Source organism: Nomascus leucogenys, chromosome 13 (assembly GCF_006542625.1).
Source record: "Nomascus leucogenys isolate Asia chromosome 13, Asia_NLE_v1, whole genome shotgun sequence".
NCBI classification, from domain to species: domain Eukaryota; kingdom Metazoa; phylum Chordata; class Mammalia; order Primates; family Hylobatidae; genus Nomascus; species Nomascus leucogenys.
The window spans coordinates 37,422,925-37,440,523 of NC_044393.1; the positions used below are offsets into that span (position 1 = coordinate 37,422,925).

Genomic DNA, 17,599 nt, shown 5'->3' on the forward strand with positions numbered 1-17,599 from the left:
AACCCCTGGCTATCAAGGTACCCCTAGACTTAGAGTCTTCTCAACTGACACCCCAAACATAATGGGGCAGAGTCAAGTCCCCGCTGTGCCTGTCCAGCTCCCTGGCTTAAACAATCCATTGGCATAATAAAATGGTAGTTGTTTTAAACCACCTAAGTTGTGGGGTATTTGCAGCACATCAATAATAACCAGAATAGGTCATAAGTCAATCCCCTTTGGTTCCCTAATTCTTTCCCTCCAAGAAATCCCAGTCCATTTGAGCTCTTTCCTGACTGGAGGAAAGCAGTCGACCAGAACATATGATTCTTTTGAGGAAAAGATGGGTTTTAGCGTCTTGGAACCAAGCTTCACAGAGCGCCTTCTGCCAGTGGGCAGCCAGCCCCTTGTCTAGGCTGATCTGGTCACCCACTTCCAGCCCCACCCCGGCCCTGTCCTCCCACCCAGCTCTGTCCTCCCTGCAGGCCCTGAGCCTCTAGGAGACTCAAAGAGACACTGTGCTGCCCGCTGAGTTCATCTCCCAGTGAGCCATCTCTGAGGAAAGGAGGTAAGACTCTGAATGCGATGTCAACCTAAGCATTACATAACACTGATAGGTTGTAAAATGGCCTCGCTGCCTAGTGCTCATTCTAACTGGCCACAATCCAGTCCTCCCTATTGCACTGAGTCAGTTCCCTCCAGAGGCGGCACTTTCTAGGCCTCCCGTTGCCCTTCCCCAGCAGACCTTTCAAGTGCTCACCCACACTCACATAAACATGGCCCAGGCACTGTTTACAGCAGCTCTCCTCTGTGCATTCTCCTGGCTTCTCCTGTTTCTCGCCATTTGTCCCCCTCCCCTGCAACTTGAGTGACAGTGATTGGTCCTGAGATGCAAATATTTAATGCAAATATGTTTACAATGCAGCCTCAGCTTTTTTTTTTTTTTTTTTTTTTTTTGGAGAGAGAGAAAGAGTGAGACAGGGTCTTGGTCTATAGCCCTGTGGCCCAGGCTGGAGTGCAGTGGCACGATTACAGCTCACTGCAGCCTCTACCTCCTGGGCTCAAGCAATCCTCCCACTTCAGCCTCCCCAGTAGCTGGGACTACAGGCCTCTGCCACCGTTCCCAGCTATTTTTTTTGTATTTTTTGTAGAAATGGGGTCTCACTATGTTGCCCACTCTGGTCTCAAACTCCTGAGCTCAAGCAATCTTCCTGCCTTGGCCTCTCAAATTGCTGGGATTACAGGCCTGAGCCACTGCACCTGGCTGTCAACATTCTTAAATCTCTTTCCTTACATGCTTCCTAAACCTCTCACCCAAAACTAGGAGACTAGATGTCCTATTTTCCCCAGGGCATGCCTGGTTTACTCCCATTTCACTCTTAAAAGTGCCCAATTTGGGTAATAATTTATAAGATCCCCCCTCCCTCTAAATCCTGTCCTTCTATCACTTCATCCCTCGCTCTCCTTTAAAATGAGACAGTTGTCAGCAGGAATCCTGGGCAAGAACACACCACCCTGTTTCATAGAAGATATCTCAGGTAATGTGCAAAGAGGGGTTTTTAAATGGAGTGCATTTTTCTCATTTGTTAATATCACCACCTAAATCATCTCTTGCCTAAAATAAGGAGTAGAAAGTGAATGAACAAAGGAACAGGTGATGGTCAGTGTCCTTTCTAAGCCTCAAAATTTAAGAGTTTATGTGAAAATTCATAAATATTAATCTCAATCCAGGGTAAGCAAAATTTTTGCTTTCCTCTTTAGAAATTTCTGGTTGCCAAAGTTTCAGAAATTGCTTCCTCATTCCCGAGCCTTTCATTTTCTCGAGTTCTCCATTATGTAACGGGGAGCTGGAGCTTTGGGCCGAATTTCCAATTAAAGATGATTTTTACAGTCAATGAGCCACGTCAGGGAGCGATGGCACCCGCAGGCGGTATCAACTGATGCAAGTGTTCAAGCGAATCTCAACTCGTTTTTGCCGGTGACTCATCCCCGGCCCTGCTTGGCAGCGCTGCACCCTTTAACTTAAACCTCGGCCGGCCGCCCGCCGGGGGCACAAAGTGTGCGCTGTGCCGCGCGGCAATTGGTCCGCGCGCCGACCTCCGCCCGCGAGCGCCGCCGCTTCCCTTCCCCGCCCCGCGTCCCTCCCCCTCGGCCCCGCGCGTCGCCTGCCCTCCGAGCCAGTCGCTGACAGCCGCGGCGCCGCGAGCTTCTCCTCTCCTCACTACAGAGGCAGGTAAACACCCGGGGTGGGGGGAACGCGGGCGGGGGCAGGGGAGCCGCGGAGGCCGAGTGAGGACCCCGGGCCTCGGGTTCCAGGCGCAAGGGTGCCCGGCCAGGCAGGGTCGAGACCCCGGTGAGGAGGGGCCGGGGGCTGCCCCGCGGGCGCGTGACGCGTCTTGGGCCTGCCCGGGTGCGCTGGTCTCGGCTCTTAGGTGAGGCGTCTTGGCTTCGCTTTTCACGTTAGGAAAGCTCCCTTTACTCCGCGTGGGGGGCTGGGAGAGCTGACGGAGCCCCGTTAGGGAGGTCGGTGGCGCCGGGGTGTCTCAGCTTCCCCCCGCACCCCACGTGGGTCTGGCCCAGCTGGCGATCGCCGGCGCCCAGGGAACTCCCGGAGGGCCGCCAGCGGGCTCTGCAGGGCGCGGGGCGGGGAGGGACGCCTGGGGGCCGCGGGGCTCGCGCTTCCCGCCCGTTGGCCGCCCCTCGGAGACCAGGATCGGGGCCCAGAACGCCCCTTGGCAAGGCCTGGCGCTCCCGCGATGCCCAGAGGGTGCTTGGGAGGGATGGAGAGGGGGGCGCCCGCTGGGGGAGTTACGGGCGCCTCGGTGCCTCCCGCCGCAGCTGCAGCGTTTCTCCCGGGAGGCGGCCCGGTCCTTCATCCTCGCCGCCGGAGCTCCGAGGGAGGCCGCAGCCTTGCGGCGGTCGCCACCGCCTGGGGAAGGGGCCCAAGCGGACGGGCGGGCGGGGGCGGGGCCTCGGGCCTCGGCGGGGGCGGGGTCCGGGGAGGCCCCACCCTCTGTTCGCCAGGGGCGAGGAGAGAGGAGCTGCAGGTCTGCGGCCTGGCTCTAGGTGCGACGGCGGACCCCAGCTTGGCCAGTCACATTCCTCCCAGTCCCGCGAGAGGGAGAACACTGGCCATGGGGGGCTCCAACGAACAACCAGCCTCGGATGACGACCCTTGGGTCACCGGTCTCCCCACCTGTGCGGCAGGCGCCTTCACGTTTCATTATTAAACAATGGGGAGAAATCCATGTTTACTGTCCTTTTTAAGGAATTTTTTGCTCTTCTCTTTGAGGTGGCTGTAGAAAATAGATTTTTTTTAACCTCGCAATTCCACCACCGTCACATCCATCCTCGCCATCGCAAAGCCACAGCTCTCCGTTTTTGTTTCCTAGCCTCCAGATTCTCACACAACACAGTGCAGTTTCACTGCTATAATGATGAGGCTCTTCATGGCCGCGTTATTTTCTTGTTCTTAGAGCATCACGGTTTAATTAGCAGTTCCCCATATGATTTGAGGTGTTTCCCGTTTCCTTAGGGAAAACTCCTGGTAGACTAGGATTAAGGATTTTTACAAATATAATTATCAAAAACATAGGAACAGGGAATTGGATAAATATGTTAAACTTATGGAAAAATCAACAACGCTCTTAGATTTGTAGAAGAAAGGAAAAAATCACAAGTGGAAAGGAGCAATTTTACTTACACAAACACGGAGAAGGACTTACAGTGAAAAAAAGCTAACCAGTAAGGGGAAAAGCAGGCAGAGAGGTAGGATGTGATTTGTATGTTATTTGTATCTAACACAAGTCTTCCACACTGAAAGGAAAATATTAAGATTATAATAGATAAATGGCAAAATGATGAGTCATTTACACAATAAAATGCAAATTAGAGCATGTTTGGGTTATCATTTTACATCTATTAAAATAACCAAAATAATTAATCGTATCAGCAACCCTTGCTGGAAGGTTGCCCAAAACTTGGCATTTTCAAGTGTCTGGGGAGGTGGCAGGGCTTTGGGGTCACAAAGATGGTTCTGCAGTCAATTCTGTGGCTTTGGACAAGCTACCTAATTTCCTGATCCTCCTTTTGTCCATTCATAGAATGGAGGAAATGGTAGGTACTTTCTGCGTCTGTATGTATTAGTTATTGGGGGCATTTCGAACCAGTACAAACCTTTTGTTAAGCAATCTGGTGATGCATTAAGAAGTTGGAAGCTGTGACCCAGAAACCCCACTCCTGAGAATTTACCTGCAATGGAAGAAACAAACAAATAAAAAAAAACAGGCATGTATTCCTAGCAGAATGATCTAAAATTAGAACACCTGGAAAAGAGCCTAAATGTATAACACCAGGGCAGTAGCTAAGAAAATTATGACACATTAACTGAAATGAACATTATGTAACCATCAAAAATCATGATTTTGGAGCCTGTGATAAGTAAAAAAGAAACTGATAAGTAAAAAAGTGGGTTATTAACTGTACCTGCTTACTCTAACATGAACGCATATGTGAAAAATCTGAAAGGAAAAGCACAGAAAATGGACGTTTTCATTGAAATTATCGGTGATCTTAATTTTCTTTTGGTGAATATATTTCTCTCACTAAATAAGGACATTTAAAAAATAGTTCACAGGTTTTAATTTTTTAAATGAAATGGACCCACAGTTTTCTGTAAGAGAAAGGAGAGATTGTTATATTTGCTACTTAGAATAAAAGATTTTTAGCCAACAACCTTGTTTCCTTTTTCAAATATTTTTCCATAGTTTTAGTTGATTAATGATTTAGTAATTTGTATATTGGGTTTTTTTAAGAATCAGTTCTTAGATTCATTTATCAATTCTAGTTTTTTGTTGTTGTTTTTAAGGACTCCTGAATATTTTTCAGAACTGAACAATTTCAGCCATGTCTAAGCTTTCTGTCTTCCCGGAGGCACAAATCTAGTTTAGCTGAACCACAACAGATTGTACATATCCTGCAGAACCTCTGTGGTCTTAGGAAGGTTGAAAGTCACCAACTGTCACAGAAAATGAGGGTCAAGAAAGGCTGTCATCACAAGCTCCTGATCCAGAGGCCCCTTGGGTCCATCTGTGTAACTCACACCTCATTGCATCATCATTTCTTGTAAAATCAGCTTAATTTTGCAGAGAAATGGCCACAGATTTTTAGAATTATGCTGAATTATGTAAGGGAGCAGCCATTTTAAAAATAATGTAATAAAATAACATAACAGAAGTTTCTGCACCACACTGACACTGAACATGGCTCTCAACCAACTGGCCAAACCAAGGTGAAAGATTCTGTAAACTCCAGTTTTCACTTACTTTGTCCATTCTCCCTTTTCAGATCTTATTTCTTCTTCCAAGGCAACTATATCCACTGTGAACTGCTGCATATTAAACATTCAAAACATGTCTATATCTAACCCAGTGATGGCTACAGCATTATAAAATAACTCCTAAGTGAATAGTGTGTGCAGCAATTCCCACAGCTGGGAGAATTTTTTTTCTCAATGTGTTAACCAGTCCTTTTTCTCCAACTGCATTCTACTTAAACTGTTACAGTATTGCGTGATCACTTTAAGGGAGGTAACCCTTCAGTGAAAAGCATTATAAATGTTGAAGATTAGACCCCTGAGGACCTAGCACTGAAGCCTGATCACGGATGCCAATTCCCTGAGAAGCTTTTATAGATTCCCAAATCCCATCACTAGGCACTCTCTGACTGGCTTGCAATGGGTTCCAGCAATGTTGTTTTTTAAAAGCTCCTCAGGTAATTTTGATGATGGACCAGATTGGGGACCCTTTGCTCTGTTCAGTTTGTGGCTTCTGGGTGCCAGTGAGAAACCCCTACCCCCAAATTTTACGCAAAATTTTTTTCAGCTTACATCAAGTTCTTTATGGACCTCAAAAAATTAAAATATAACAAGGGAATTTACTTAGCTCAGAAGAAACAAGGGACACTATGGGGTGAAGGTCGGGGGCTGTCTGACATTTGCCCCTTCCCAGTGTAACTAATTAAGCTTCAAGCTGTAATGTGTTTTATGGGCTGGAAGGCTTTAGTGGCTATATTTGGATCTCAGCTCCAACACCTTGGACTGTTACAACCTTGGGATAAGTTCTTACCAGCTCTGACCCTCACTCCCCATCTATACATGGGAATAAGATGAACGGGGTAATTTATAGATTTTTTGGTACCCTCTCTCTAGTTCCACTGTTTTACCATTCTGCTCATGCACCAATGCCATGTGATCTTATTGTAGCTTTGCACTCTGACACCTGGCAGGTCAAGTGCACCCTGGATTATCTTCTCATTAAAAATTTTCTTCAGTCTTTTAAGTTTAGAGTATAATTTCATAATGTCTTTTAAAATCTCTTTTGAATTCTTTTTCAAATTTATTTTTTCTTTGACAGATAAGATTATATGTATTGTGTACAAAATTAGAAAGAGAGCTTTTCCTCTAAGATCTGAAACAAGACAAGAATACTCACACGCACCAGTTCTATTCAACATGTGGTACTGCAAGTCCTAGCCAGGACAGTTAGAGAAGAGAAAGAAATAAAGAGCATCCAAATTTGAAAGGAAAAAGTTAAATTGTTCCTATTTGGAGATGACATGATTTTACCCTAATAAAACCCTAAAGACTCCACCAGAAAACCATTAGAACTAATAAATTCAGTAAAGTTGCAGGATACAAAATTAACATACAAAAATCAGTAGTGTTTCTGTATGCCAACAGTGAACTATCTGGAAAGAAAGAAAAAGAAAGTGCCATTTACAATAGCTACAAAATAAAATATTTCAGAATAAATTTAGCCAAGAAGGTAAAAGATCTCTACACTGAAAACTGTAAAACACTGATTAAAGAAATTCAAGGAGACACAAATAGAAAGATAGCCCATGCTCATGGGGGAATAATTAATGTTGTTAAAATGTCCATACTACCCAAAGTGATCTAGAGATTCAATATAATCCCTATCAGAATACCAATGACATTCTTCACAGAAATAGAAAAAACAATCCTAAAATTCGGTGAAGGTGGCATCTCTGTCTCGTTTCAGATCTAAGAGGAAAAGCTCTCAATTTTTCACCATTAAGTATGATGTTAGTTGTGACCTTGTCATATGTGGCCTTTATTGTGTTGAGGTACAATCCTACTATACCTAATTCATTGAGAGTTTTTATCATGAAAGAATGTTGAATTTTGTCAAACGCTTTTTCTGCGTCTATTGAAATGATCGTATGGTTATTGTCTCATTCTGTTACTGTGATGTATCACACTTATTGATTTGTGTATGTTGACATCTTTGCATCCCTGGGATGAATCCCACTCTATCATAGTAAATGATCTTTTTAATGAGCTGTTGAATTTGCTTTGCTAGAATTTTGTTAAGAATTTTTGCACCTATGTTCTTCAGGGATATTGGCCTATACTGCCATTTTCTTGTATGTTTTTGTGGGACTTTGACATCAGGATAATGCCGGTTTCTCCTGTTATTAATTTCTAGTTTTATACCATCATGCTTGGAAAAAAAACTTGATAGGATTTCAGTCTAATTAAGTTTGTTAAGACTTGTTTTATGGCTAACATATGATCTATCCTGGAGAATGCTCCACGTGCTGTTGAGAAGAATGTGTATTCTGCAGCTGTTGGATGGAATGTCCTGTATTTGTCTGTTTGGATCCATTTGGTCTAAGTGAAGTGTAAATCTAATGCTTCTTTATTTATTTTCTTTCTAAATCACCTGTCCAAAAATCTAAGCGATCCAAAGCAAACGGGGTTATAAAATTACCTTTGAATTCTGACTGAAATTGTGTTTACTTTGTAGATTATTTGCTGGTGACTAGGTATCTTTCAATATTGGTTTCCTGAACAAAAAACGTTGTATGGCTTTCTCTTTTTCCAGTCTTCTTTTATGTCTCAGTAAAATTTTGTAGCTTGCCTACTACTTATTTTCAGGTTAAATCCTAGATATTTTCAATTTTTACTGCCATTATGCATGAATGTTTTTCCCCATGAAATGTTTAACTACAGCTGATTTAGGGACTCACTGAGTTTTGATTTGTTGATTTGAAAAACTACCACCCTGTTAAGCTCATATATTTATTCTAAGACATTTTTTGAGATTTTCCTGAATTTTCCAGGTAAAAAAATTATACCTAGATGAATTTATAGAACAATCTAATAGCATAAAAGCAATAGATTATTGTTCACCACATTAACGGGAATGCCTTTCCTCTTAAAATTATGATATCTTGGGCTTTGTGTTTGTGACAGCATTTCTTTATGATGGAAAGAGACTATCCTTCCAGTTCTATAGAAATGTTTTAAAAATAGCTTAAATTTTTAAAACTTTAAGAATGATATTGATTTTCATTGAAAACTTTTCAACATCCGAAGAAAATCTTTTTTTCTTCCTAACCTATTAATAGAGCTCCTGATTTTCAACCGTTCTTGTATTCCTAAAATAATCCATATTGGTCATAATGTATTCTTTTACTAAACTGTTAAAATAAGTTGGGTGCTGTTTTTTTAGATTTTGGCACCTGTGTGAGAGGAGGGTGCCATGGCAGGGTGGCTAAGTGCACCCACCTGCATACTAGCATTTGAATTTTGGCCCTTTATCCCATTGGCTCTAAACACTACATGTCAGGTGAAGACGCCCAAATGTTTACCTTACTGAGTTACAGATTCCTATAACAATTGCCTAAATTGATACTCCCACTTGAATGTCTCATAGGTGTGGTAAAGTTTACATGTCCATGCTGAAACTCTTGGTTTTCTTTCCCAAGCATGACCCTCCACCAGTTTGTCCTATTTCAGTAGATGACATCACCGCCATCTCCCTGGTTATGGAAGCCCCAGACCTGGGCAACTCTCACTCCTCCATCCACTCAACCAGCAAGTCTTATTGGCTCTTTCTGTAAAATATGTCTCATTTATTCACAGCCTGCTAGCTGCATGGACTCCATACCAGGCCACACCACCATCTTCCTGCAGTAGTTTCTTAACTGGCCTCTCCATTCCCTTTCTTGTCCCACTAAATTTTCTTCTATTTAAGAAAAAATGTTTTGTAGACATGGGGTTTCACCATGTTGCCCAGTCTGGTCTCAAACTCCTGGGCTCAAGCAATCCTCCTGCCTGAGCTTCCCAAAGTGCTGGGATTATAGGCTTGAGCTGAGTTTTTTAAAAAACATTCTATGATGTTACTATCCTATTAAGACCCTTTAATGGCTCCCCACTGCTTTCAGAGGAAGATAGAAATTTCTCTCTGTGGACCATGAGGCCCTCATGATCTGACCCTTACCACCTCCCTAGTCTCAGCAGTCCACCTGCCACTGTCTCATGGGGCTCCACAGATTTGATCTCCTTTTTAGTCCTTAAGCCCACCAAGCTAAGTATCTTATTCACAACTGTGTCCTCAGCCCCTAGCACAATTCTTTACCCTTAGAATTCTGACACTTAAAATATGTGTTAAGCTAATCAATAAATTATTGTGCCAGGCGTGGTGGCACAATAATGTGTTGTGGGTCACTTATATATAGCTGTGGCTCACACCTATAATCCCAGCACTTTGGGAGGCTGAGGCCTGCAGATTGGTTGAGCCCAGGAATTTGAGACCAGCCTGGGCAACATGGCGAGACTCCATCACTACTAAAAATACGAAAAAATAACCAGGCGTGATGGTGCATACCTGTGGTCCCAGCTACTCAGGAGGATCACTTGAGCCCACTGGGTGGAGGTTGCAGAGAGCTGAGATCATGCCACTACACTTTGGCCTGGGTGAGACCCTGCCTCAAAAAAAAAAAAAAGGTTATGGTACTGTAAATATTATATTACAGTGTATAATTTTTGACAGATTTTTTTTCTCCATTTCTTCTATGGTTATTGGTCAGTTCTAGTCTTCTATTTTTTTTTTTTAAGCTGACACATACTGGCTGGGCATGGTGGCTCACACCTGTAATCTCAGCACTTTTGGAGGCCAAGACAGGAAGATCTCTTGAGCCCAGAAGTTTGAGGCGAGCCTGGGCAACATAGCAAGACCCCATCTCTACCAGAAAAGAAACAACAACAACAACAAAAAGAAACTGGCACATACTAGTTATTCCATAAATATTTGTTAAATGAATTAATTCTAAAGTTGATTTTTATAATTTATATCTTAATAGAAAGACAATACATCTCAGAGATATTTTTATTCATTAAGGAAAGTTGTATATAGTAATTTATTATCCTTTTAAAGCATTCTCTAAGGCTGTTTCCCCTTATAGAGATATGTTTTCCAGTGATGTGTGTGTGTTCCGTTTTCAAATAACTCTTAATTTTATTTAGAAATTCCAAATTTTTCTGGGTTTTATTAAATTCAATTTTCATCTCTATTATTAATTTATAACTATGACAGTTTATTTTGAAGTTTTCTGTTTTCTTCTTTTTGAGTTGAATAATCATTTACTTTATTTCACTTCTTCTATTCAGTTGTATTATCCATGTTCCTCTGATAGCCATGTAGGTTCCAAATCCTCACATTTTTCAACTTCCTTAAAAATTTTTTTTTGTGCTATCCTGATAAGCATTAAGTGTTATATCATTTTTTTCATTTTTATTATATTCTTAATGATTTTGATTATCTTTTTCTATCCTTTTGGGTTTCTTAGGTAAATTATCAGTTATATCTTTTGGCCATTTTTTTCTGTTGGAATTACTGTCTCTTACTGCTCTGTAAGAATTCCTTGCAAGTTCTAGAAATGAATCCTCTGTTGATTTTAAGTACTAAAGTCCCTTTTACCATTGTGTACTCTTTCTGTTAACTTTGTCCAGAGTCAGCTTTATCATGCGGAACAAGAATCTTTAAATTTTAATTTAAAAAAAAAAAATTTTAAGTTCAAGGGTACAAGTGCAGGTTTGTTCCATAGGTAAACTTGTGTCACGGGAGTTTGTCATACAGATTATTTCATCACTCCGGTACTAAGCCTAGTACCCACTAGTTATTTTTCCTGATCCTCTCCCTCCCCCAGCCCTAGGATAGGCCCCAGTGTGTGTTGTTCCTCTGCATGCGTCCATGTGTTCTCATCCTTTGGGTCCCACTTATAAATGAGAACATGTAGAATTTGGTTTTCTGTTCCTGTGTCAGTTTGCATATCCCTGCAAAGAACATGATCTCGTTATTTTCTGGGGCTGCATAGTATTCGATGGCATATATGCACCACATTTTCATTATTCCGTCTATCACTGATGGGCATTTAGGCTGATTCCATGTCTTTGCTATTGTGGATAGTGTTGCAATGAACATACATTTGGATGTGTCTTTGTAATACGATGATTTATATTCCTTTGGGTATATACCTAGTAATGGGATTGCTGGGTCAAATGGTATTTCTGTCTTTAGGTTTTTGAGGATGTAATCAAATTCATCCATTATTTGCCTTATGGTTTGTGCTTTTTGTTTAAAAAGTTCTTCCCCCATTCCTCCTCCAGGTCACAAAGACATTTGCCAATATTTTCCTCTTCTAGCGCCAAACTTGTGCCTTTCACATGTAAGTCTTAGATCCATCTAGAGTTCACTTTTGTATGTAGTTAGGGATCTAGTTCTTTTTCTGGTTTCCCAGAAGCATGAAACCTTCCTCCTTTATTGATTTGTGGTGCCCACGTCAGCACACATCAAGGCCCTGTTAAAGTGTATCTACATGGGTTTCTCTCTCAACTTGCTTTTCTGTTTCCTTTGGTCTCTCCATCTATTCCTGAGCTTTACCATCCAGTCTTCGTCACTGTGGTTTTGTAGTGATTTCGTGTCTGCTTTGGCAGATTCCCTCCTCTTTACACTTTTTTTTTTAAGATTGACCTTGTTATTCATGGACATTTTCTTCCCCATATAAGTTTACTGAACTTCTCAAAAAATCCACCTGGAATTTTAACTGGCATTTTATTGAAACTACCAGTTCCTTTTAGGATAATGGACATCTTTATAATACTGAGTTATCACCATCAAGACCATGGAATGCCTCTCCATTTTTTTCAGATCATCTTCTATGTTCTCTGTATTAGAGTTACAATGTGTCACCCATCAGAAGTCTTTTCTTAGTTAAGTCAATTCCTAGACACTTTACAGTTTGGTTGTTACTTTGAATATCTATATTTTCTTCTGGTCAGTTATTGCTAGTGTAGAGGAATGCCATTGGTTTTTGTAGGCTGACCTTCAGTCCCACAACCTTGCACTCTAGCATTGGTTCTCATGTTACCCCTGTTATTCTGTTGGATTTTCTATGTGCATGATCACACTAATTGCAAATAGTGTCAGCTAGAGCACTTTCCTTGCCATTCTTACACCTGTTACTTCTTTGCATATGGCCTTGGACAGCACCTTGAGTCCCATGACAACGGATGTCCCTGTTGTGTTTCTGAGTGTATTCTCAGCATTCTTCTTAGTAATAAACAGGTATTGACCATTACCATATACTTAGTAGGATATCTTGAAATATGCCAGAGGACTAGGCCACTACCTGACTGGTGACAGAGAGTATCTTAGATGAATAGGCCCCCAGACATGCCAGTGTCCTCTCTCACCACCCATCTCCACTCCAAAGTTGTCTGGCCCCACCCACCTTCTGTGCCTGGTTCTTCTCCTCTGTGCTTCTCTCACTATGCCATGTCCTCACCTGTTCAGGTGTCTCTAAGAGCTCATAGATCCTTAACTCTTACAGCTTTAAATGAGGCACATTCAAAGCCCGACTGAGTGTCATTCCCTGCAGTCTCCTCTTCCTCCCATCTTACCGATTTCAGGTGATATCTCCAGCCAGCCAGAGTCTACTGCAGTAGCTGGCACATGAAATAAATGTTTATTTAACTGAATTGAAAATGTTAGCTGGCCATTGTCAAAAATACTATTTTGTAAATTTATAAATATGGCTATCTTTGTATATCTATTATAAATATTTAATATTTAGTTTGATTATTCCTTATGCTTTATAACATGTGTTTTCCCATTCACTCATTTGTCCAGCATTTATTTTGCATGTCTATGGGTCAAGCGCTCTGTCTAGGAACACTGCTGTGAACAAAACCAAACCCCCGCCCTAAAGGAGCCTGCATTCCCATGGAAAACATGAACAATAAGCGCAGAGGAAATAACAGTATCTCAAGTAGCTGTAACTGCTCCAGAGAATAATGAAGCCAGGAAAGGGGGTGGGCTAGGGGGTGCTATTTTAGGTAGAGTGATGGGAAGAGCCCCACTAAGCAAACTTTAGCCACATGAGTAGCTGGAAGAAAAGCCTTCTAGGCCCAGGGAACAGCAAGTGCAACAGCCCTGAGACAGGATGGGCTTGTCAGGTTTGAGGAGCAGTGGGAGGCCTGAACCAGGTCACATGGGGCCCAGCCAGTATGGCCACGACTTTGTGTTTTATCCAGAGTACAAAGGAGCCTCACTGAGGGACAAGGGAAGTGGCATGATGTGACCCGCATGTTAAGAGGAGAGCGCCCAGTGGCAGCCAGGGGAGGAGCAGGGAGGCTGGTTGGGAGGCTGTTGAAGGAATCAGGTGAGAAGCGATGGAAGCGCCGAATAAGATGGTCACGTTGGAAAATGTGAGAAGCTGAGGTGCTTAGCATTGATTTTCAAGGTAGAGCTACTGAGATTTGCTGATAGATCCAATGTATGCTGTGAGAGAAAATTCAGTCACTCTAGAGCATTGGCTGGATTTGTCACCCATTGCAGTGAATGGAGAAGGTGCTGACATAAAAGCCATTTAGACTGAAAGCTACTGACTGAGGGGATGGTGCCCTAGTTTGATTTCCTGGGGTGTATGAGTAGCAGGGAGGCCAAGAGGTGGGCCTCACGAGATCATGGGGGCTACATCAGGGAAGCAGGCCTGCAAAGAACCTGCTCCACAGACCCCCACCTAAAAGAGCCTCCAAAAACCCTAATTGGCGTGACCTGAGTACTTTAACTCTGCTTGTAACTTTCAAATATATTTTGATTTGCTTATGACCACCAAGGCAAAACTTCCCATTTCAATAATGTTAGTAAAAACATAAACAGGATGTTAATTTATTTATTTGATAATTCTTTTTATGAATATTATCCAATTTAGTCATTAGCTCTGAAGGAGATGAAAAATAATTTTCTAATTTTTAAAAAAATTTGCAGCTAATTGGGTGATAAAGGTAGGGTTTCTGAGTTCACAAAAATGTTCTAAAATTGACAACAGTTATGGTTGCATGTTTCTTTAAATGTACTAAAAACCTTTGAACTGTACATGGTATATGGTGAATTATATGATATGTGAATTATATCTCAACAAGCTAGGTATTGTTTTTTTAAAAAATAAAAATAAAAAAGGAGAAAGAGAGAGGGAAAAAAAATTACAGATCATCCCAGCACTGAGGACAAGACTAACTTCAGTGTTCCAGTATATGCCATTTTAGGTTTTATGGCACACAGTGATGATTTGGAGCCTATAATTTGACCTAGGGTACAGCAGGTACTGTTTAGCAATCATTTTACTATTGTCATAGGTCTCTGTTCTTGGAGCTAAGTGCCCAGAGTAAATGAGATCTTTAATTTGAAAAGAGATTTTTGATTTGATGAATGTACATTCTCCAAAGGATCATAAATTGTCATTCTGGATGTTTGATCTGTTTGTTGTTTTGGTACAAATTTAAAAGAAAATAAATCACTCATAAAATGTTAAATAATGAACTAAAATTCATTCATCAAATCCATAACTTAGGGTCACATTTGTCCTTCGAGCAGGAGAAAGAGTTGTGTTCACCCTTTTCTTACTTTTGCTTTTGTCCTAAGTGCTTCAGAGAATTACGGGGGGGAACAGTGTTTCTGCTGAGCATCTGATGCCATTGCTATGCACTCATTCATTATGCAGCAAACATTTAGTAATTTCAACATAAATATGGGACTCTGACGTTCTCCTCTTCATTTTGCAGAGCAGTCATCATGGCAAACCTTGGCTGCTGGATGCTGGTTCTCTTTGTGGCCACATGGAGTGACCTGGGCCTCTGCAAGAAGCGCCCGAAGCCTGGAGGATGGAACACTGGGGGCAGCCGATACCCGGGGCAGGGCAGCCCTGGAGGCAACCGATACCCACCTCAGGGCGGTGGCGGCTGGGGGCAGCCTCATGGTGGTGGCTGGGGGCAGCCTCATGGTGGTGGCTGGGGGCAGCCCCATGGTGGTGGCTGGGGACAGCCTCATGGTGGTGGCTGGGGTCAAGGAGGTGGCACCCACAGTCAGTGGAACAAGCCCAGTAAGCCAAAAACCAACATGAAGCACATGGCTGGTGCTGCAGCAGCTGGGGCAGTGGTGGGGGGCCTCGGTGGCTACATGCTGGGAAGTGCCATGAGCAGGCCCATCATACATTTTGGCAGTGACTATGAGGACCGTTACTATCGTGAAAACATGCACCGCTACCCCAACCAAGTGTACTATAGGCCCATGGATCAGTACAGCAGCCAGAACAACTTTGTGCACGACTGCGTCAATATCACAATCAAGCAGCACACGGTCACCACAACCACCAAAGGGGAGAACTTCACCGAGACCGACGTTAAGATGATGGAGCGCGTGGTTGAGCAGATGTGTATCACCCAGTACGAGAGGGAATCTCAGGCCTATTACCAGAGAGGATCGAGCATGGTCCTCTTCTCCTCCCCACCTGTGATCCTCCTGATCTCTTTCCTCATCTTCCTGATAGTGGGATGAGGAAGGTCTTCCTGTTTTCACCATCTTTCTAATCTTTTTCTAGCTTGAGGGAGGGGACATCCATCTGCAGCCCTTTTAATGGTGGTGTCTCACTCTTTCTTCTCTCTTTGTCCCAGATAGGCTAATCAATACCCTTGGCACTGATGGGCACTGGAAAACATAGAGTAGACCTGAGATGCTAGTCAAGCCCCCTTCGATTGAGTTCATCATGAGCCGTTGCTAATGCCAGGCCAGTAAAAGTATAACAGCAAATAACCATTAGTTAATCTGGACTTATTTTTGGACTTAGTGCAACAGATTGAGGCTAAAACAAATCTCAGAACAGTCTGAAATACCTTTGCCTGGATACCTCTGGCTCCTTCAGCAGCTAGAGCTCAGTATACTAATGCCCTATCTTAGCAGAGATTTCATAGCTATTTAGAGATATTTTCCATTTTAAGAAAACCCGACAACATTTCTGCCAAGTTTGTTAGGAGGCCACATGATACTCATTCAAAAAAATCCTAGAAATTCTTAGCTCCTGGGACGCAGGCTCAGCCCGCTGGAGCATGAGCTCTGTGTCTACAGAGAACTGGGGTGATGTTTTACTTTTCATAGTATGGGCTACACAGCAGCTGTTCATCAAGAGTAAATATTGGCACAACACTAAACCTCTGGCTAGAGGACATATTCACAGTGAACATAACTGTAACATATATGAAAGGCTTCTGGGACTTAAAATCTAATGTTTGGGAATGGTGCCCTTGGAGGCAACCTCCCATTTTAGATGTTTAAAGGACTTATATGTGGCATTCCTTTCTTTAAACTATAGGTAATTAAGGCAGCCGAAAAGTAAATTGCCTTCTAGACACTGAAGGCAAATTTCCTTTGTCCGTTTACCTGGAAACCAGAATGATTTTGACATACAGGAGAGCTGCAGTTGTGAAAGCACCATCATCATAGAGGATGATGTAATTAAAAAATGGTCAGTGTGCAAAGAAAAGAACTGCTTGCATTTCTTTATTTCTGTCTCATAATTGTCAAAAACCAGAATTAGGTCAAGTTCATAGTTTCTGTAATTGGCTTTTGAATAAAAGAATAGGGAGACAATCTAAAAAAATCTTAGGTTGGAGATGACAGAAATATGATTGATTTGAAGTGGTAAAAGAAATCCTGTTAACGTTAATTAAAGTAAAATTATTCCCTGAATTGTTTGATATCGTCACCTAGCAGATATGTATTACTTTTCTGCAATGTTATTATTGGCTTGCACTTTGTGAGTATTCTATGTAAAAATATATATGTATATAAAATATATATTGCATAGGACAGACTTAGGAGTTTTGTTTAGAGCAGTTAACATCTGAAGTGTCTAATGCATTAACTTTTGTAAGGTACTGAATACTTAATATGTGGGAAACCCTTTTGCGTGGTCCTTAGGCTTACAGTGTGCACTGAATCGTTTCATATAAGAGTCCAAAGTGGACACCATTAACAGGTCTTTGAAATATGCATGTACTTTATATTTTCTATATTTGTAACTTTGCATGTTGTTGTTTTGTTATATAAAAAAATTATAAATGTTTAATATCTGACTGAAATTAAACGAGCGAAGATGAACACCACCTCCCGTGTCTGCAGTTGTATTTCCTGGTGCTCGCCCTGTGTTAGGGACCGTTTTGGGTGTTAATCTGAGCCAAGTGGCGCTTTCAGTCCTCCCTTCTCAAGTGATGGCTGATGGTTCACGCACTTCCCCCTGTTCCTGCCCTCGTCCTCACTTCCCAGTCACCCACTAGTTCATCTCTGCGGCTTTTGCATTTTCTCCACAAGTATGTAAGCTGATAAACAGCAAAGGCACTATTGCAGCAGGAGGAACAGTCTGGGAGCTTTTTATCAGTCCTGGATTTAGAAATAGATTTTCTTGATTAAAATGAAAATTA

General features: G+C 42.3%; 1 protein-coding gene across 2 annotated transcripts; it reads left to right on the plus strand.

The window, feature by feature from the left end:
• The first annotated feature begins 1,542 nt into the window (after positions 1-1,542).
• Positions 1,543-17,284, plus strand: PRNP (prion protein). 2 transcript variants are annotated; one of them, XM_004090141.3, is made up of 2 exons: positions 1,543-2,209; positions 14,909-17,284. In XM_004090141.3, the coding sequence occupies exon 2, from the start codon at positions 14,919-14,921 to the stop codon at positions 15,678-15,680; it is 762 nt and encodes a 253-aa protein (XP_004090189.1). In that variant the 5' UTR covers positions 1,543-2,209; positions 14,909-14,918; the 3' UTR covers positions 15,681-17,284. The 2 variants fall into 2 exon arrangements, with proteins under 2 accessions (XP_004090189.1, XP_012367311.1); XM_012511857.2 differs by having other exon boundaries at positions 1,543-2,205.
• Positions 17,285-17,599: the final 315 nt, after the last annotated feature.